This window comes from Tachysurus fulvidraco, chromosome 2 (genome assembly GCF_022655615.1).
Source record: "Tachysurus fulvidraco isolate hzauxx_2018 chromosome 2, HZAU_PFXX_2.0, whole genome shotgun sequence".
Lineage (NCBI taxonomy): Eukaryota > Metazoa > Chordata > Actinopteri > Siluriformes > Bagridae > Tachysurus > Tachysurus fulvidraco.
The window spans coordinates 2,072,273-2,092,758 of NC_062519.1; the positions used below are offsets into that span (position 1 = coordinate 2,072,273).

General features: G+C 40.7%; 3 protein-coding genes across 5 annotated transcripts in view; 2 read left to right on the top strand and 1 right to left on the bottom strand.

Annotated features, from left to right (window-relative positions):
• Nucleotides 1-961: 961 nt before the first annotated feature.
• si:ch211-222l21.1 (prothymosin alpha) lies at nt 962-3,918 on the top strand. 2 transcript variants are annotated; one of them, XM_027168930.2, is made up of 5 exons: nt 962-1,172; nt 2,148-2,234; nt 2,640-2,694; nt 2,772-2,860; nt 2,969-3,918. In XM_027168930.2, the coding sequence occupies exons 1-5, from the start codon at nt 1,125-1,127 to the stop codon at nt 3,044-3,046; spliced, it is 357 nt and encodes a 118-aa protein (XP_027024731.1). In that variant the 5' UTR covers nt 962-1,124; the 3' UTR covers nt 3,047-3,918. The 2 variants fall into 2 exon arrangements, with proteins under 2 accessions (XP_027024731.1, XP_027024730.1); XM_027168929.2 differs by having other exon boundaries at nt 963-1,172; nt 2,769-2,860.
• Nucleotides 3,333-15,197, bottom strand: slc45a1 (solute carrier family 45 member 1). 2 transcript variants are annotated; one of them, XM_027168928.2, is made up of 9 exons: nt 14,996-15,197; nt 13,194-13,631; nt 12,872-12,964; nt 10,449-10,664; nt 9,113-10,047; nt 8,398-8,551; nt 8,154-8,330; nt 7,869-8,074; nt 3,333-6,943 (listed from the first exon to the last, which is right to left on the bottom strand). In XM_027168928.2, the coding sequence occupies exons 2-9, from the start codon at nt 13,618-13,620 to the stop codon at nt 6,671-6,673; spliced, it is 2,481 nt and encodes an 826-aa protein (XP_027024729.1). In that variant the 5' UTR covers nt 13,621-13,631; nt 14,996-15,197; the 3' UTR covers nt 3,333-6,670. The 2 variants fall into 2 exon arrangements, with proteins under 2 accessions (XP_027024729.1, XP_027024728.1); XM_027168927.2 differs by having other exon boundaries at nt 13,194-13,640; nt 14,996-15,196.
• Nucleotides 15,198-17,482: 2,285 nt separating this feature from the next.
• The window catches only part of prxl2b (peroxiredoxin like 2B), a 7,018-nt gene continuing 4,014 nt past the window's right edge, over nt 17,483-20,486 (top strand). Inside the window, exons 1-6 of the mRNA XM_027168781.2 lie at nt 17,483-17,652; nt 18,195-18,399; nt 18,650-18,701; nt 19,147-19,210; nt 19,321-19,396; nt 20,148-20,266. Of these exons, the coding sequence (XP_027024582.1) occupies nt 17,590-17,652; nt 18,195-18,399; nt 18,650-18,701; nt 19,147-19,210; nt 19,321-19,396; nt 20,148-20,266 (579 nt within the window). The 5' untranslated portion in view covers nt 17,483-17,589. The remainder of the gene's footprint in view (nt 17,653-18,194; nt 18,400-18,649; nt 18,702-19,146; nt 19,211-19,320; nt 19,397-20,147; nt 20,267-20,486) is intronic.

Consider the following 20,486-nt stretch of genomic DNA (forward strand, 5'->3'; position numbering starts at 1 on the left):
AGCAAAAAAGTGTGCAAAAACAGCATGAAAACAGGTTGATGGATGTATATTGGAAGTGTGTGTATTTGGTGGATGTCTGTGCAGTCCATACAGGTGATGTGCATGTGTGTTGTGCTCAGTACAGTTCAGTTTCAGTTATTAAGGAGTCTGATGGCTTGTGGGATGAACCTGTTACACAGTCTGGTCGTGAGGGCCCGAATGCTTAAAAACAAATCTAGTCACTTTTTGAGCAGACATTAGTGTCTGTACTGCATATGATAAGGCTCTCCAGCTCACATCACAGCCGCAGTCACGTCGTAGCCGAAGTCGGGTTTGTTCGACTAATCCCCAAAGTGTGATCTGATATTCTTATTGCAACGATGCACTTCATTTTTAAACCCTTTTCTTGGCCATTTTTACATTGGTATACAAACCGATTATTACACCTGTAACCACGAACATATGCAGGGAGTTTATGACATTAGCAGACACTTCATTAAACAATGTTATAATAGTTATTCTGCATTATAAAAAACTCATAATCTAATTTAATTTTATTGTGTTTTACAAGATCCTTCATGCTTATTCATGTCGCCTTTAAAGTAATAATAATAATACTACTAATAATAACAAATAATCTTGAGGAATATGCAAATAAGTCGTTAATTAGGGGCTTTTGGTGATCTACTTTCTCCTAAAAAACAGGTGAGGATGTGAACACAAATCATCAAACCCCACTATTCACTACACTTGGCTTTTATGGACATGTTTGTCAGGAGTCCATTTTGTAAAAGACCGGGTGAACGCCAGCTTATAGCGTTTGACCAATAGGAACACAGGTAGACAGTTTTTTTAGTGGGAGGAGCTTGGAGGCGGACTTTAAAAATGAGCGGCGCTTGTGTGTCCAATAAGAGTGCGTGAAACTCTGCGCTGCATTCTCCCGACCAATAAAAACCCACAAGGCGTTATCTGTCCAATCAGATCGTGCAGCGGTTAGCTAGGTCCTTTCAGTTCTCAGGTTGAAGCGGGTTTGATTCACTCTTCTTCCTCCTCCTCGCGTCTCGCTGTGTTCTACCTCAGTCCTGAAACACGAGGATTTTTTTTTTCTACAACTATTTTTTTAAGTTATTTTTTAGTCAGTAAAAATGGCCGATACTGCTGTAGACACCACCACTACAGAGATCACTGCAAAGGTGAGTTATGGGGGAAATAAACCTTAAACAAATCGTCCAAAAACGCAACTTTCCTGTAAGTGAACGGATTCCGTTTGGTGTTAAATTTGTGTGGAAAAAAAATCCCTAAAACAATAAAGTGTGTCGACCCGAAGCGAGTAGTTGTGTGAGGGACCTGTAATCTAGCTGCTCAGTTACACCGCTTCATCACTGGGTACCACAGATGGAGCGCGAGGGACTGTTAGCCTGCAAGCTAACGCGCACGAGACCTAGTCAACTGACCGATTGAGCTTTGTTTCGATGTATTTAAACACTTATGACACATCGACGGGTTAATTTTTTATCATATAACATCATATTATCTGCATGGAATGTAATTAAGGGCAGTTTTCTGTTTATAAGTCCGTTTTGACCTTAAATGGTCAACTGCTGAGGTGTGAGGTAAAATAAAAAAAACTGTTTTATAACGGATTGTTTCCGATTTAAATATAATATCGTTAATAAATGGGCGGGAAATCGATGCACATTAGAGCGCGCGCTCTCTCCTCACTCGCTGAGCATTGTTCCTTATGGCCACGCGCTGCCCTTTGTCTGAGACTCGGGCACGCGCCGCTCGACGCGTTCTGGCTCGTTCTGATTGGTTGGAACAATTCGATGGGGTTTCTGAACAGTTGTGTGCTGTGATTTTCAATCAAAAAGTAGCCTTGTAGTTTGTTATAATACGTACGTAGATATAACGTGTTAAAGCCGCACGAGTGTTTGGTTTACACGCTGATGTTCGGCTCAGCTCGTGTTTTTAGGGGTTATTTATTTGCGTCACAACGCTGATGCTCATCGAGGGAGGAAGAAGCAGCACAGAAACTTCCACTCGGTACCTGAGTGACATTAACACCGCTTTGGGACGGAATAACCATGAGAATGTCTGTCAGATGTGCTGTAAACGTCTAGGTGACTTTCTAAACTGGTGTGTGTATATATGTGTGTGCGTGTGTGTAGGATCTGAAGGAGAAGAAAGAAGTTGTGGAGGAGGCACAAGAGGAGGAGAAGAAGGAGAACGGGGACGCACCTGCTAATGGCACAGCGGTATGTACGAGGGGGATTTCCCAGCAGGCCTTGGGGCTTTTGTCACTGTATTACATCTCATAGTGCAGGTGTGGGGCGACTCACAGCAGCCCCCCCGGTCTGTCTGCCCTGCTGCTGTGCAGGTTGTGCTCTTTGTTTGGGTTAGTGAACTTTCTCTGATGTAACAGTCAGAGAAGGTATTAGTGTTGGCCGTGTGTGTGTTTATCAGAGCAGTATGAAGTCTCAGTGGCTGTGGAATGTTATTAGTGGAGCTCTCACTGCATAGTAACACGATAACGTTAAAGTGAGTCAGAGTCAAATGTGTCCAGAAAACTGACTCCCTCCTATCATTTTCTTCTTGTTTGTATGTATTTATTTATTCATTCATTCATACTTCACAAATAACAACTTAAACTCCTCTGACAGACAAACGGTGCGTCTCATGAAGAAACCGACAAGGAGGACAAAGCAGCTGAAGAGCGTAAGTCATTACGTGAGTCAGTTGTATTTTGTACATCGTCGTTCAGTAATTAAAGTGAAAATTGTGTTGTGAAGCAGCTGCAGAGGGGGAGGGGGAGGAGGAGAAAGCTGCTGAAGAGGAAGCAGATGGGGAGGCAGTGAAACGTCCCGCGGAGGAGGAGAAGGAGGTGGGTTTAAAAAAAAAAAATGTTTTCCAAAATGGAAGAAAAAACAGACTAAGCAGCATCATGACCGGTGTCAGCTTCTATTGTCTTACTAATCTTTTGTGCTTTTAGGAGTCGGTCGAAACAAAGAAACAGAAGACCGAGGAGAACGGCGAATCCACAGAAGCCGAGGCTGAAGCGACGGCCTGAGGCTTTTCCCACCGCGGTTCTGTTTGGTCAATCTGACAGTAGAGTTTGTGCTTCTGTGTATATTTAATTTTGTTGTCGCTCCACCCTTATGAAACATTCAATTACACTGATGTTTTAACATCATGGCCCCATCTTTATCTTTTTTTTTTATTTTTTTATCTTTTTTTTTTTTTTGTATGATGTTATTTATTGGTGTAGGAACAATGTGTTAGGGTCCTGTTATATAAAATCTATGAATTTCTTTATGCACAAGTTAAATGTGTGAGCACATATTCTATTGTTTGGGTTGTTTTTTTTTTTGTTTTTTTTGACCAGCAGATACGCACCGATAAAAACCTACAAGTCGCCGTATATATTGTAACAAATAACTTTTTTTTTTTCCCCCATGTTCTGATGTTTGTCAGATTCACTTAAGGCCAAAGATAAAAGTTTTAAGCAGGGGCTAATGGACAACATTTTAATCCTGGTTGTTTTCTGCTGCTAGTAGTTAATCCCTTGCTTTGGCTTATCTGTTAACAGAACAGATGGTGTCCATGAATGGGTCTCCTTACATTGTGAGAGTTGAGAAGAAAAGATAACTTTGTCCTTTCCTGACTAGCTTATGTTAATTAACCCCTCTTAAACCTTAAGGTTTTTGGTCTTTTGTTTCATATGCATTCCAGAAGGTTTGTAACTTTCCACGTCCGTATGTACAGGTTATTTTTTATTTTACTTTTGTTATTTTGCAGGAGGGGGGGGTAATAGGAGTATGGGCAGTGCAGGATGGGAAACGGTCAACATGCTGACACTGGTGTTTTGTGTTTTGGTTGCTTTTGACCACTGCTTTGTATATTCTGGTTCAGGCGTATAAATAAAATCACTCGTCTTTTTAACTGTTCCTTTTTTTTTTTTTTTTTTTTTTTTAAAGCCTGTTTCAAGGTTTGTGTTCTCATTCAGCGCGTCGGTGCTGTAGACTATAAGCTTGCAACATTTCTATTTTTAATAGCTGGTTTCCTCAAATGAGTTGAGGTTCATTTTAACATTTCCTGACTCTAGGGGCTCAATTGTTGTTTTTGAACATGTTTATATAAACTGCGGGAAAAAAATATACAACGTTAAGTTTTATTTACATTTTGGCTTGTCTTTTGTTCAGATTTATTTTATATATTTTCTTCTTTTCCCCGCCAAAGATGTTGAGATTTGGAAATTAAAAATCGACATTTTGTTGCTTGCATTGAAAAATCCGTACTTCTGCCCTCTAGTGGCACGAGAAGATGTACTTTTTCAGTCTTATGTTGAGTCCACTGTTAGTTCCTAATGTGTCTTCCTGATCTGTTGCCTGGTGGCCAAGTCTAGTGGGGGGGGGGAAAGTAGATTTTGGCTGGCTCTTCTCTTCTGTAGTGGGTACTTCTCCATTACAGCTGAGCTGTAGTCGCTCACACTCCAGTCTCAACATCCGCTCTGCCTGATAATGACAAGAACCACTGTCACCATTACAGCCATCATGCCAGATCACATGGCAGCAGGCGGAAGAGTGTTTTTTAAAATAAAAAAAAACACACCATTGGTAGTGTGAAATGTTTGTGACCATCCCTGAGTGCTCTGAGGATGTTTTTTTTTTTTTTTCCCTAAATGCAAGTTTCTATGAGTGCATGCAGTCAACTCAAACGCTCAGCCGAGCAGGAGATAAGAAGCACGTCTGTGCCGTGTATCCGACTGTGAAGTGTCCAGTGGAGTCTCAGAAACATGCATTTGGAGTGATGTGTTTAATATATACAGTATAGTAAGCCTAATGCTAGTGTATGCAAACTAAGACATTCTGTAGATACATTCTGTTTTACTGTCACAGGCAGAAACAGAGGTCTGAAGGAACCCTACGTTCACCCAAGCAAATGACAGATAAAAGGGTTTCTCTGGACGAGTTATTTCAGCAGCCAACGAATTAAATTAAATTAGGCTTTTCAACAATCGAGCTCGCTCGAATGATCCCTCAAACCATTTCTGCTTTAATTCGTGTTTACAGTTTGAGACAAAAAAAATGGCACCATGGTTTCTTTTACTTTTTGTATACAAATTCACACTAAACGTGACTAGACGCTACGAAAGAAATATTAAAGCTCGGAAGGAAGTCGGTGCCTCTGGTGCATGAACGTACTATAGCTAGTGAACTAAAAGCGAAGTACCTGCTAGTGTGAACGTAGAGCGAGGCATCAGTGCTGCTTCTCATGCACATATACACCTGACATCTGCAGTCAGTCCACAGATACTGAGCGTATCGCCGCATCTTGATATGTGAGAGTGGTTTCTGTTTTATCATCGCCTTTTATTAAACATCTTTGGATTTAGACAGTTAACTGTTTCCTGCAGTCCAAAACGGAAAAAAAAATTGAGCCCGTACCAACGTTCGGCTCAGAATGAACTCAGAGGCTCTCACATATCTCCGATGTTCTTGATGTTTTAGTTAAACGCAATCGTTAGAAGAAAGACAAGGTTGTGAAATCTGTGATACATGTGGATGCTCGTGGGCTTCGTCTTTCTATACCATGAGACGTAGAGTAAGAATGTTTACATGTGCAAAGTAATCTGATGCTGAGAAAAAACTGATCTGCAAAAAAATAAAAAATCTGATTTTTTACTGTAACTTTAAATGCATAGGTTTATATCCACAATTTTGAAGGCACCTTAGGAAAAAGGATCTAGTGTATTGTTTAAAAAAAAAATCATTTTTTATTTATTTACTTTTTTCGATTGTTTGCTTTAAATGAATCTCCTGTGTTATGAAGTAATGTGGTCATGGGAAAACTGGGGCCCTGACTGATTGTGTGTTTGTGTATAATGACAACTTCTACAGAGAATGATGTCATTTGTATGAGCAAAAACAACGTGCTTGTCATAACGAATGAGTTTTTATGGAAAACTACTAAAAAATGGTTTAGTAACCACAAAGGTCACTTTAATACCGTACATCTAGGGAACATGAGCCTAAATCTGTTTCCAGCAGAAGAAGAAGATTATCTCAAAACCATGACAATAGAACCAAGTTGGTTTTATGTTTGATCTGAATCCAATGTAAAATGTGCAATGTTATTTCTGTTATATTAAGGTTTAGCTTTAGTTGGACTTTTACGGGAGTCTCTCGGAGATCTGGACTTAAGATCAAACCGTAAAACATCGCATCGGTTTCGAACGACGTCACTCTACGAAGTTATTCTTTGTGAGTCATCTGTAACATGCCATGATTTTTCAAGTGATTTATTTGTGAACTTTAGCAAAGTCAATAATTCAATTCAAACATCCTGCAGCATATTTATTTAACTTGGGGTCTACTATGTTTTAAGAAGAATTGGACTGGTTACATGTTCAGGTGTCAGTTAAAAATTGAGATCACATATGCGCAATTGTGTACCATTTACCTAACTACCTGAATAAATCAGATAATTCGATCAGATTAGTGTTGTGCATGTAAACACACTTAGTTTATGGAAAGGGAATCGAACATGCCTTGGGTAATAAAAAGTTTACAAAAAAGAACGTTTCTAGAATGATGCGAGACATGATGCCAGTGATTAATGCTGTCTAAAAAAATCATGTGTATGTAGGTTTACAGGCCTGTGTGTGTGTGTGTATGTGTGTATGTGTGTGAATTTATATGTGCACCAGTAGTGGTTGGCTCTCACTCTGTGAGTGCTCACCCTCCGGAGGTGGCAGCTGGTACACCACACACAGCGAGGAGTACAGGCAGCCCACAAAAGACATGAGGCTCGAAAAGTACATCACACCCTGAGCCCCACCCACCAACGAGGTCAGAGGTCCCATAGCCACAGAGACCAGGATCTGGGCCAGGAAGTACTGGCAGCTGAGAAGAGAGATGTCCACGCCCATGCCCCTCCTGGTGCCGTCCTCTGTGGAGCCGCAGAACTACGAGAGAATACACACACACACACAGGGGTATCTGGTATGACTTATACACAGGAAAAAGGTCCAAAGCTCTGTCAAGTCATCTTTACTTCCAGGTCATTTTATTCAACTGAAGCTCTTGTAATAGAGATGTAATAGTGGTGTTACACACACGAAATCTGACCTGTTTATATACTGTTTGCTAAAATGGTCTCCAAAACGTTCTCAAAAAAAAAAAACGAGAAATAATTCAATAAAACGATATCCGCTCGACGTCGACAGCACTCCCACTCAGGAAGTGTAGTCACCCAACATAAAAGAGGGAAAGCGGGTATTAGTTTGCAGGGTGAAGCTCATTAGAGATTAATGCATGGATGTATGATGTCCACAAATGCATCCTAAGTGCCATGAAAATGGACCGCTGCATTTTTAATCTCCTACATTTCACGAGCTCACGTCTGTGGTCAGTGGTCCCACTGAATAAGGAAAATGCTGCTTTGTTTTATGAAACGTTGAGGAATTGATGCTGTTCATGAATTCTTATGGGAATGTTTGTATGGCAAAAGTTTGTATGGCAAAAGAACATCCCATTCCAGATGTAGGCCTCATATCTGTTTTTAATCAACTGCACTGTTCTTTGAAAGCTTTAGATTTGATTGTGGTGCTGTGAATTACTGTTCATTCGGCTACAAGAGCATCAGTGATATCAGATTCTGGACTCTGGAGTCCAACATTAATGCTCCAGGTCTACACGGAGCTGCTTTGTGCACAGGTTTCATTGTCATGCTGGGACAGGATTTGAGCCTCTTAGTTCCAGTGAAGGAAAATCCCATACCAGCTTTGCAGTAATAGTTTGATGAAGAACGACATATGGGCGCGAAGGTTAGGGGTGCGCATACTTTTGGCCGAATAGTGTAGTACTTGGTGTGCTGTGCTCTATTCTTACCTGTGGACTCTGATAATATTCACATAGTAGCGAATAAGGCAGCGTGCAGAGCGAAGAGAACAGGACTCCATAGGTGACACAAAGAGACAACACCACGTACAGGTTGGTGGAGAGCGTGGCCAGACCTGTGCCCAAGCCGAACGCCAGGTAGGCAAAAAAATACAGAGAACGCAGAGAGAAACGTTCCTCCAGCTTCTCCAGGATGGCTGAGGAACACACATATGTTTCCAGATAAACATGGAGAACATTCACCATGTTGGTGCTCTCATCTTCCTGAGTACTGACCTGAGTAGAAAGCAGCACTGAATGCATAGATGCACATGCCCCAGCAGCCCATGCTGACCCCGGCGTTGTAGCGCTGGTAGGCCTCAGACTTGTTCGGTGCCTTGGGGTCACCCCCAAACACAACCTCGCCCATGAAATCCGTGTAGAAAAGCAGCATCCCTTCGAAGGACAGCCAGCCTGAAGAACATGCACAATGATATCTCTAAATCTCACTGAATCCTAGATAAAAGAGTGCTTTACTTACCCAGGAAGTGGTTGGTGCACAGGCTGCGAAGGGAAGGGGGCATCCTGTAGATGGCGATGCAGAGCAGCTTGAGAGACATCTGAGTGTCTGGAGCCTCGGCGTTGTCACTGAGCTTACTGTCATACTGCACACCATTCAGGAGGATGTTGGCGACCTAGAGAGGAAAATGATCCAGTAATAACATGAAACTAGAAAATTCATTCATTGCGATTCTTTCCCTTATTACAGATTTTTCCTACAATCTAACCAGTAAATGTGGCAGAGAATGTGAAAAGATTTTTTAATTGATGTAAAGAACCGCATCATGCGGTCGGTCCAGGTACAGTATACTACAGACAATTGTTCAATCACCCGCCTCTTTTTAACAAGAAGAAAGGATATTGAAAAAAAAATTGTTTCAGCTTTATTATCTGCAGCTCTGAGTCTTTGTGGGGAAACCATAAAGCATCAGATCATAAAACATAAAATCTAAAGTTATATAACTTTCACTCAGACTGTCAGAAAGTGCTAACACTGGAAACACCTTCTATAAGTTAAATAATAAAATTTAATGGGTTAAAAAAGACCCATTAGTATTCATAATTTTAAGGATAGATTTTGGGATGAATGATGTTTTTATTTCATTTATTTTATTTAAAAAAAAAACTACAGTACAAAATAAAAGTCCATACCTGATCGTCATCATTCTGTCATTAAGAGAGCGCTAAAGACTCACTTGTTGGCTGAAGGTAACGGTGCGTCTGCGGCCGTTCTCCAGGCCGTTGCTGGGGCCGATCAGTGTGTCGTCCATTAAGGCCAGGCTCTGAGGGCGTTTCAGGATCCCTGAGGTGCTGCTTCCTCGTGTTAATCCGCTGCCTTCCTGAGGTACCTCGCTGAGCTCAGATGCTTCATTCAACTCCAAACATTCACTGGCTTGAACTTCATCAATAGCCTCTAATCTTTCCGCTTCCTGCAGATCTCCATTGGGTTGAGATAATTCCCTTTCCTGAGAGTTGGCAGCTGGAGACGGTTCCTCTACCAGCTGAGACACCTGAGCAGGAGGAGTTTCTCCCATAGGAAGGCATGGAGTCATGGTCTCTGGCTTCAACGGTTGGGGCATGTGCTGTCCAGTGTAGCAGTCAATCAGCACACTATCTATGTATGACGTTCCCAAGGACGACGCAAACTCGTTAATGTCCGTCAGCGTGTTGTCTCGGCTGATAAAGCTGCCGTATTTAGGTGTGAGAGGGCTGAGAGGGGAGATGGGGCTGAGAGGGGAGATGGGGCTGAGAGGGGAGATGGGGCTGGTGAGACCTGCACAGAGCCTCGCGTTGGCACTACACGAGTGTCCTATACCATTCAGGTACCTACACCCAGAGAACTGATAGCTGTAGAGACCTTCCTCCTCCTCCTCCTCCTGTAGGGATCCAGCTGGTGGAGGTGGAGAAGGTGGCAGAGGTAAAACGGGGCTCTTTAAATGTTTTGAGCTCCTTTTTTGAGACGGGAGAAGAGGACGCTCAGGGATGCTTGTAAGTGTCAAAGCTGTAGTGATTACAAGGGTTATGCTGGTGAACAGGTAGATGACTCGAAGCTGACCTCCCATTGACTTGCCAAACTCAGTGTGGTCCCAGTTCACCCCACCCACGATGTAGCCGAATCCACCACCCAGACCTGCACAGATTAAACGAAATAATGATTTGTACTGTAGTGAAGGAGTGCTTTGTGGATTTAGAGTCCTCTGCTGCTTGTGGTGGGAACTGCATGTGTAACAAAAAGCCTCAGCAAACCCCAACAAACCCCACCTGCTCTGTTAAAGCTACACATTCAAAATGGGGTGCTTTTAAAGGAGAAACAGTAGAGGTGAGGAGATCTGTTCTAAATTCATTTCTAGGCCTAAAAAATTTAAACAGAAGCCTGGATAGGAAAAAAAACAACAAGTACTATGGCAATGTAGAAGTATTTTTGTGAGAAGTTTTAAATGATGTAAACAAAGGAAAAAAAGATCTCTCATTCTCAAAATGTATTATCCAAACTCCAGTTCTGTAATCTGATCATAAAGGCTGAACTCTGACCTGCCAGAAGTGCGTGGATGTTGAGACCTCTGTCCTGGTCCTCCGGACTGCACACGTCCATCATGTAGGCATGGCTGGGATTATCTGCTGAGTCTGCACTGAAGTCCATCAGGACCACGCCGCACACAGTAAGCACGATGCCCCACTTGTGAGTGTCTGCCAGTGCAGATCCCATGTCCCGCCCATTTAGCACCAGCGTTAGACCAAGCAGAGCCCCTGGCCAAAGAAAGAGAGAGAGAGAGAGAGAGAGAGAGAGAGAGAGAGAGAGAGAGAGAGAGAGAGAAACACCTTCGGAATCAACTGAACTGCCAGACGGAGGCCAGACTGGAAAGCTTAACGCACATGGACTGTAATTTACAAACAGCATCATTCTGTTCTCTATACACTTCCCAGGATCCCGTCACCCTGCACATCCCTGTTCTAACACTAATGTAGACAGGACATCAGGCTGTCCAACACCAGGAATATGACACTGAGCACTAAAACACAGAGATGTGTGGAGTTATCGATAGTCTAGCTGCTAGATTTAAATTAAGGGAAGCTTTTGGGTGAGACATCAGTTATTTAGTTTTATCATCGCTCTGAGTTTATTGTCCTACTACAGACCATTGAGAAGGGATTTATTCATCTTATACTCCAAGAAATTACACTAAAAAAAGGAGATGGAGATTGTGTTTATATTATGTTAATACATGGGGGCACGGTGGCTTAGTGGTTAGCACGTTCGCCTCACACCTCCAGGGTTGGGGGTTCGATTCCCGCCTCCACCTTGTGTGTGTGGAGTTTGCATGTTCTCCCCGTGCCTCGGGGGTTTCCTCCGGGTACTCCGGTTTCCTCCCCCGGTCCAAAGACATGCATGGTAGGTGGTAGGTTGCAGAGGTGGGAAGTAACGGAGTAAAAATACTTTGTTACTGTACTTAAGTACATTTTTCTGGTATCAGTACTTTACTTCATGTTAAAATAACTAACAACGAGGACATTCCTGAACACACATGGCCATATATGAGGGAGATGTTTGTAATAATCGGCATCAAAAATGATTCCTGGCGAATGCATTGCGAATTGTGTCACCCAGGGGCGGTTCTAGCCCTTTATTAGGGTGGCTTCAGCCCCCTGTCTATAATCTCAGCCACCCTAAAACTATAAGGATCATTTTTACTTTCATAAATAAACAATAAAATGACGTTAAAATGCAGGACATGTCGTCGATGGGAAAGAAAATTATTAATCAGTTTGATCCAAGAGTGATTTTTTTTTACTTTACTTTTACACGCGTGTGTTGTAGTCTTTCAAAAGTGCGTCTTCAGCTGTCTGCTTTATTTGAACAGAAAAGCACAGGTACGCGCAGCGTGCACGAGCAGTCAGAGCTGGAGGCGTTTATCTATAACGTTAATCAGCAGAAAGATGCAAAAGCAGTGAAATGTCACTATTATTATTACCAGAGTTGTCACATAATATATAATATAGAACTCTTCTTGTTTTAAATTCTCACTGAGGGCTAAAACCCCCTAAAGATGAGACCCTAGAACTACCCCTGGTGTCAACCCAAAAAACACGGAGTGCTTAATTTAATTAACATTAATTTTGTCATTTGTAAAACATCACAGTAATTTTGAGTTGTTTTGAAGGACAGAGCTGGAATCTCCCTACAGTTTGGGATATGGCCTTGGTGATACACTTGGTATACATTATACTTCCAAAAGTATTGGGTCACCTGACCTTTCCTGCTATATGTGGTTGTTTTCTGATCTCATCCCTACTGAACACCTTTGGGATGAATGTGAACGCTGACTCCACCCTACATCACCTACATCAGTGCCTGCCTCTCGTAACACTCTTGTGGCTGATGAACACAAATATCCATCAGCACACTCCAAAATTATATATATATATACACACACACACACACACACACACACACACACACACATATATATATATTTATATATATATATATATTTATATATATATATATATATATATATATATATATATATAAAACATGACGTCCAGTCACCAGCATGACACTAAACAGGTAGTAATAACAGCGACTTTTTACTTAAGTACATGTCAGAGCCCAAACTTCTTTACTTTAACTTGAGTAAAAGAGTGTAGTCACTACTTCTACTTTTACTGGAGTCTTTTAAAAAATGAGTATCTGTACTTATACTTGAGTAAAGGGTGTGTGTACTTTTGCCACCTCTGGTAGGTTGATTGGGATCTCTGGAAAATTGTACGTAGTATGAGAGTGTGTGTGTGTGCCCTGCAATGGGTTGGTTGGTTTTATCTTGTCTTTTTTTGTGTGAATTCAGAGATTATTTTTACAGTTATTTGGCTGACCTGAAATACTGAATTTTCAAAAAATTTAGAAACAACCTAGAGAAGCACATGAAGAATATTTTTGGTGATATCACAGGGCTCACCGATGGCCAAGGCGAGAATAAAAGGCCTCCGGCGGCCGAAGCGTGATGTACACCTGTCACTCCAAGCTCCGAGGATCGGCTGAAGCAGGAATCCTGCGGTCGCAAAAAAAGAGAAAGTGTGATGTAATGATGGCGGTCGTGTAATGTTCTATTCTCTTGATCCAGACCGTCTCATTTCCTTATACTGTCCCAATAAATAATTTTTAAGTTGATCTGAGAATTGAGCATGAAATTAATTTATAATTAATATTAATAATAATATTTTGTTAGTATTTAATCTGAAGTACGTTAAAATAAGAGTAGCTATACACTCCTGAGGTACCTAATATGGGGCTGATGAACCAGACGAGGCTGTAGAACTGATCAGGCAGACCCATCTGAAGCAGCAAGGGCGTCACGTAGGCCGTCTCCATGGCATAGCTGAACTCGATGCCGAACAGGATGCAGCCGTTGAAGAGGAGCTCGGGAAAAGTGCGGCGTGGAGGCAGATCGCTGAGGTCCAGCTGCTCCAGAGGGCAAGGAGTGTTGGGTGGAGGGGGCGGAGACGGACGGATGAGCTTTCGCCGTTTTGGATGCCTCTGGAAGCTGTTGGCTCTGTGGCTGAGATGGCGTGTGGTAGACATTGGGAAGCTGCAGGTTTTTGGAAGGGTCGGCCTCCATGTTTCACCTTGGGCTGCCCTCAAGCCGTCTCGCCCCGGGCTGGCTAAGAGGGGGTCGCTGGGCGTGCCCATTCCAGGGGAGGACATCATAATCTGGAGTTCTGCACACACTATCACAAAATGATCTTCACTCATATTTTTATATTCTGTATTTCATGATTTTCATTGGTCAGAAAGTGTTGGTTGTTTTTTACTGCACATCACAGCTGCACATCACATTACATGTTTACGTGAATGCGAACTGATTTTGTATAAGAGAAATAAAGATCTTAGCGACATGCTAAAAAAAAGAATATTACCATCAAGGTGATAACAGTAACTCTGCTTCAAATCAAATCACACCATGCCATCTTTGATTATTTTCCTCTGACAGCATGGCACTGTGCCTTACAAATTCATCCACATTTACAAATCTTGAATCAAAATAATACTTTAATGGGAAGATAAACCAAACCATCAGATCTAAAGCTGATTAACATTTGACAAAAACAAATCATCACTCAAAAAAAAAGTAGAAAATATTTTGACATCTTTGAAGGCCATGGTTATGTTTACGTTATTATTCATTCATTCATTCATTCATTCATTTCTACCGCTTATCTGAACTACATCGGGTCACGGGGAGCCTGTGCCTATCTCAGGCGTCATCGGGCATCAAGGCAGGATTACGTTATTATTATTATTATTATTATTATTATTATTATTATTATTATTATTATTATTATTATCAAACACAAATAGCCTATCGGGTTACAATTTAATATTAGGTAGTAATTAGTTAGTCATGTCGTTTTGAGATGATCAACACGATTCCTACAGCGCTGAATATCGTGATATATCGACCTGCCGATTATTGGTGCATGCCCATTGTGCACTTTATCATACTGTGTGTACTGATGGTGACATTGAGCTGAAAAAGAAGTAAAATTAGCAGACGTGCAGAACGAGTTCAAGAAAATAACGAAGTGGAGTGAAACAGGGCAACTACAACAACCACAATAACCATATAGCGTTTAAAAAAAACGAGGCAGAAGAAAAGGAAGCTGACGAGGACATCCTTGGATTCGGGAGCGCGCATCAGTGCATCCAATGCGCAGCCTGAGCGGTGTGCGCGCACTGCACGTGCTTACTCTCTCCAACACGCAGAAAAACATGGACCTATAACTCACCTGTCGTTTTTCTTTCATTTTCACTGGCATTAATTTATTTTATGTAGTATTTACCCATAAGACCATCCAGGTCATCGCATCACACAGTAAACTGTAGAGTCCCTATCAGTGTAAGGCCCAAATATGTGTTCAGAATAAAGCTAATGATGTCTGTCTGTCTGTCTGTCTGTCTGTCTGTCTGTCTGTCTGTCTGTCTGTCTGTAGGTGAGAGAGAGAGAGAGAGAGAGAGAGAGAGAGAGAGAGAGAGAGAGAGAGAGAGAGAGAGAGAGAGAACATAAAGCATTCAGAACCTTTACCTTCTCTGGGTTTCTGTTCATCTCCTGACTGAGCGCGTTATCATTGTAATTCACCCGGTGCGTAATTCCTGTGTCTTTTTCCTTTGTGTTATCTTTGGTGCAGGCATTGCTCGGCTCCTCTCTCTCTCTCTCTCTCTCTCTCTCTCTCTCTCTCTCTCTCTCTCTCTCTCTCTCTCTGGTCCTCCCATCATCTCCCCCACCTCTGTTTCCCGGCTATCCCCGTCTGAGCGGTGACGTCACAGTTAAACCCCGCCCACTCCAAGTTGTCGCATCAGCACCAGGTTGTATTACTGTAAAGCACGTCTCTGTCCTTCTGCCCATCCCTCTATCTTTCTATCTATACATCCATTTTATTAACCTCATATCCTTCTATCCTTTACAGGGACCCTGGAGCTTATCCCAGAGGACAACACTCACATCTCAGTGCACACACTCACATGGATTAAATAGAACTGCCAGTCAGCCTATAACACGTGTTAGGACTGGGGGAGGAAACCCTGGGACCACGGGGAGAACATGCAAACTTCACACACACAGGGCAGAGGAATCTATCTATCTATCTATCTATCTATCTATCTATCTATCTATCTATCTATCTATCTATCTATCTATCTATCTATCTGTCTGTCTGTCTGTCTGTCTGTCTGTCTGTCTGTCTGTCTGTCTGTCTGTCTATCTGATTGTCTATCTATCTATCTATCTATCTATCTATCTATCTATCTATCTATCTATCTATCTATCTATCTATCTATCTGTCCGTCCGTCCGTCCGTCCGTCCGTCCATCTCTATCTATCTATCTATCTATCTATCTATCTATCTATCTATCTATCTATCTATCTATCTATCTATCTATCTGTCTGTCTGTCTGTCGGTCTGTCTGTCCATCCATCTCTATCTATCTATCTATCTATCTATCTATCTATCTATCTATCTATCTATCTATCTATCTATCTATCTATCTATCTATCTGTCTGTCTGTCTGTCTGTCTGTCTGTCTATCTGATTGTCTGTCTATCTATCTATCTATCTATCTATCTATCTATCTATCTATCTATCTATCTATCTATCTATCTATCTGTCTGTCTGTCCATCCATCTCTATCTATCTATCTATCTATCTATCTATCTATCTATCTATCTATCTATCTATCTATCTATCTATCTATCTGTCTGTCTGTCTGTCTGTCTATCTGATTGTCTATCTATCTATCTATCTATCTATCTATCTATCTATCTATCTATCTATCTATCTATCTATCTGTCTGTCTGTCTGTCTGTCTATCTGATTGTCTATCTATCTATCTATCTATCTATCTATCTATCTATCTATCTATCTATCTATCTATCTATCTATCTGTCTGTCTGTCTGTCTATCTATCTATCTATCTATCTATCTATCTATCTATCTATCTATCTGTCCGTCCGTCTGTCCGTCCGTCCATCTCTATCTATCTATCTATCTATCTATCTATCTATCTATCTATCTATCTATCTATCTATCTATCTATGTATCTATCTATCTATCTATCTGTCTGTCTGTCTGTCTGTCTATCTGATTGTCTATCTATCTATCTATCTATCTATCTATCTATCTATCTATCTATCTATCTATCTATCTATCTATCTATCTGTCCGTCCGTCTGTCCGTCCGTCCATCTCTATCTATCTATCTATCTATCTATCTATCTATCTATCTATCTATCTATCTATCTATCTATCTATCTGTCGGTCTGTCTGTCCATCCATCTCTATCTATCTATCTATCTATCTATCTATCTATCTATCTATCTATCTATCTGTCTGTCTGTCTGTCTGTCTATCTGATTGTCTATCTATCTATCTATCTATCTATCTATCTATCTATCTATCTATCTATCTATCTATCTATCTATCTGTCTGTCCATCCATCCATCTCTATCTATCTATCTATCTATCTATCTATCTATCTATCTATCTATCTATCTATCTGTCTGTCTGTCTGTCTGTCTGTCTGTCTATCTGATTGTCTATCTATCTATCTATCTATCTATCTATCTATCTATCTATCTATCTATCTATCTATCTATCTATCTAACTGTGTCTGTCTGTCTGTCTAGTGGTGACCCTGTTAGACTGATTGTCTAAACGGTAATTAACATCTCAGAATGCACGTGTAAAGTGCTTTTATTATATATAATAATAATAATAATAATAAAATATATTATATAATAAAAGCCATCTATCTATCTATCTATCTATCTATCTATCTATCTATCTATCTATCTATCTATCTATCTATCTATCTATCTATCTATCTATCTATCTATCTAAATATTCATGAATAAAACATCTCATTTCACAATTGCTTTAGTTGTTGCATAAAATAATTGTATTTATGTCACAAGACTAAAATAAATAAATAAAAACACTTCCGTATGCAGAGATGACTTTTGAACGTTGTAGTTTATGTAATAAGCCCCGCCCTCGTGATGACGTGCATTGCTATGATTGGTTCTTGTCTGTGTTTTCTCCAACAGACAGGTGTGTGTGAGCGACTCTGTATCAACACACTGACGAACATAACAAGTTTTACTGTAAAATCCACAGGAAAAACAATGTCGTGTGTAAATGTGGACAAACTCGGCAGTAAGTGTGTGAAGAGCGCCGTGTCCGGGGAGGTAAGAGTCCAGTTTATTCACTTAATCACATTATGAAGTCTTTACCATGTGCCTAGATTCAGAGTCGTTCGGAGTCATGTGAGGTTGTGATTCATTTCGACTCACTTTCTGCTTCTAATAAAGAAGATGCTTTGATGTTTTTGTTGAGTTTTGTTAAGTTTTTCTTAAGCAATTATATGCTAATAAATATATTAATGCCAATAATAGTCACATTGCATAAAAGCACAAATAATAACAACAACAACAACAACAACAAGAATCATTTATCAGTGTCAGGATCAATTGCTGATGTATTGTACTGTATGTGTTTTATTTACACTCAACATCTCTCTGGTATAAATAATGTTGGTATTAATTCTCCTTTTTTTATTGTCTTTTTATATTTCTGCTATTTATTAATCTGTTCTCATCCACAGCCTAATGATCATCTAAAATCTTTTCCACACTAAAATGAAGCTTTTCCTATAATAAAACTTTAATTGAGTATTAAGAATGAATCATCATATGCTTAATTGCTCACCCAGCTTATGTGCTCCTTTTAGCAGGTGGAGCTCAGCTCGCTCTGGAGAGATCAGACAGTGGTGATGTTTTTCCTGCGACGTTTCGGGTGTCAGATCTGTCGCTGGGCCGCGATGGAGGTCAGCAAGCTGGAGAAGGACCTGAGAGTAAACGGAGTGGCCCTGGTGGGAATCGGCCCTGAAGAGACAGGACTCAAAGAGTTTCAGGACGGCGGGTTTTTTAAAGGCGGTGAGTTCTGGTCATGGAGGACATGAAAATATCGAGTTTGAATTTGCAAAATTCTGAGAATCATTTTGTAACCTCAGGTTTCATCAGACATTTGTCCCTGATGTTTTATTGTCACAGTTACACAAGCACGGTTTGCCTTTATCACAGGAGTAATGATGTTTTTACAGCCTTCCTGCATTATGTAAAGCAGTGACGTGATAGAGATTCACTGGTGCGAGTCATTGTGTCTTGTGGTTTTTTCCCCCCCAAGAAATATACATTGATGAAACTAAGCAGTGCTACAAGGACTTAGGATTTAAAAGGTACAGAAACTGACATATACATCCACTATACAACAATCTACACAAATGTACACTGAATAAATGTCGAGGTGTCATAGAGTTACTTCAGCTGTATGTGTAAAGGCAAGGACACGGTAATGCTAATTATATACATACATAAGTCTTTCAGTATAAATGATATGATCACGATCTATAATAGTATACTGTATAATGTGCCAAGACTTCATAACACTATATGACTGTATACATGGCAGAGCCTTTATAACATACTACAGTGTTATAACTATGTGTAGTGAGTGTGTAGCGGTATAGAGCCTTTATAACATAAATGCGGTCAGAATGTCTATATAACACGGATAAATGTCTTTATAATCGCCATAGAGCCACTGAATAACAGGTCATAGAACTGTGAGAGCACAGCTAAAGGAATGTATGCATGTCATAGAGCCTTTATAACCCTTCACAGATATAATGCGATCAATGTGGTGCCTGCTGCTCTGGGAAAGAAAGTACGAGAAATTTCCTCAAAGGTACAATCAATAATAATAATAATAATAATAATAATAATGTCTGTTGTTTTGTGAAGACTTTTACTTTTATATAATTAGGGAAAAAGTCTCACTGTGTTTATTTCATAAAGGCAAGCAGTGAAGGAATTCAGGGCAACTTTAGTGGAGACCTTCTGCAGAGCGGCGGCATGCTGATTGTTGCCAAAGGTAAATAGAAATAACGTTCGTAATAACGTTAAAATAAGTCCAGCTATTTACTTATTTACTTGTTAAACACTTACCTAACAATGAAATACAATAAAATACAATCAGCCAAAGACTTTAGGTTGACAGTCAGTAGTGTGTTTTGGATAGTTCAAGTTTCTTAACGTTCTTAAAAGGATTATACATCCCTTGTAAATGTTTACACAAAACCCTTAGAGAGTGTTAGATACTTCACCGAGTCACTGCTCTGGATGTTACAGGTTAAATCTTACGGTTCGTCCATCAGTTGGAACTCTTTTAGGAATTACATAAAACCCCATGAACCTTCACATCCCGTCTAGAAGGTTTTAAGGAGAACTCTTATGTAAAGCTTAAACTACGTGTAGTTAAATTAAAAAATGATGTTTTATGATCAAACGATTTATGATTGAGTTCCAGATTTGTGTTTAATCAAGCTGCCACTAGGGGGCAGGTTTGTGTTTAATCAAGCTGCCACTAGGGGGCAGGTTTGTGTTTAATCAAGCTGCCACTAGGGGGCAGGCCTGTGTTTAATCAAGCTGTCACTAGGGGGCACATTTGTGTTTAATCAAGCTGCCACTAGGGGGCACATTTGTGTTTAATCAAGCTGCCACTAGGGGGCAGGTTTGTGTTTAGTCATGCTGCCACTAGGGGGCAGTGTAGCTTTATTCATATTTGCTTTAGTCTGTTAGAAGAGTTTGATACTGAACATTTATGTTGGTCTGACTGTGTGAAGGTGGTGAGAAGGTCCTGCTGCACTTTATTCAAGAGACACCAGGAGATCTTGTGCCACTTGAAGACATCACCAAAGCCCTGGGCATCAGTGCCAACGTGCAGGCTGGAGTGAGACCTCAGGTGAGACAGTGAGGTTATACAGAGGTCACATCCATACGGTGGCTGTTTACTTCCTCAAAAAGCGTTTCCTAAAGAAATCCGAATAGATCTGATTCACGTAGACTGAATAATTCTGAAGGCACCACACGAAGGAGATTAGCAGGCGCACGGCGCATCACGTGTTACATTACATTAAAATCAGACTGAAGTCATTTAAAATTAGGCCAATTCTGATCCGAAA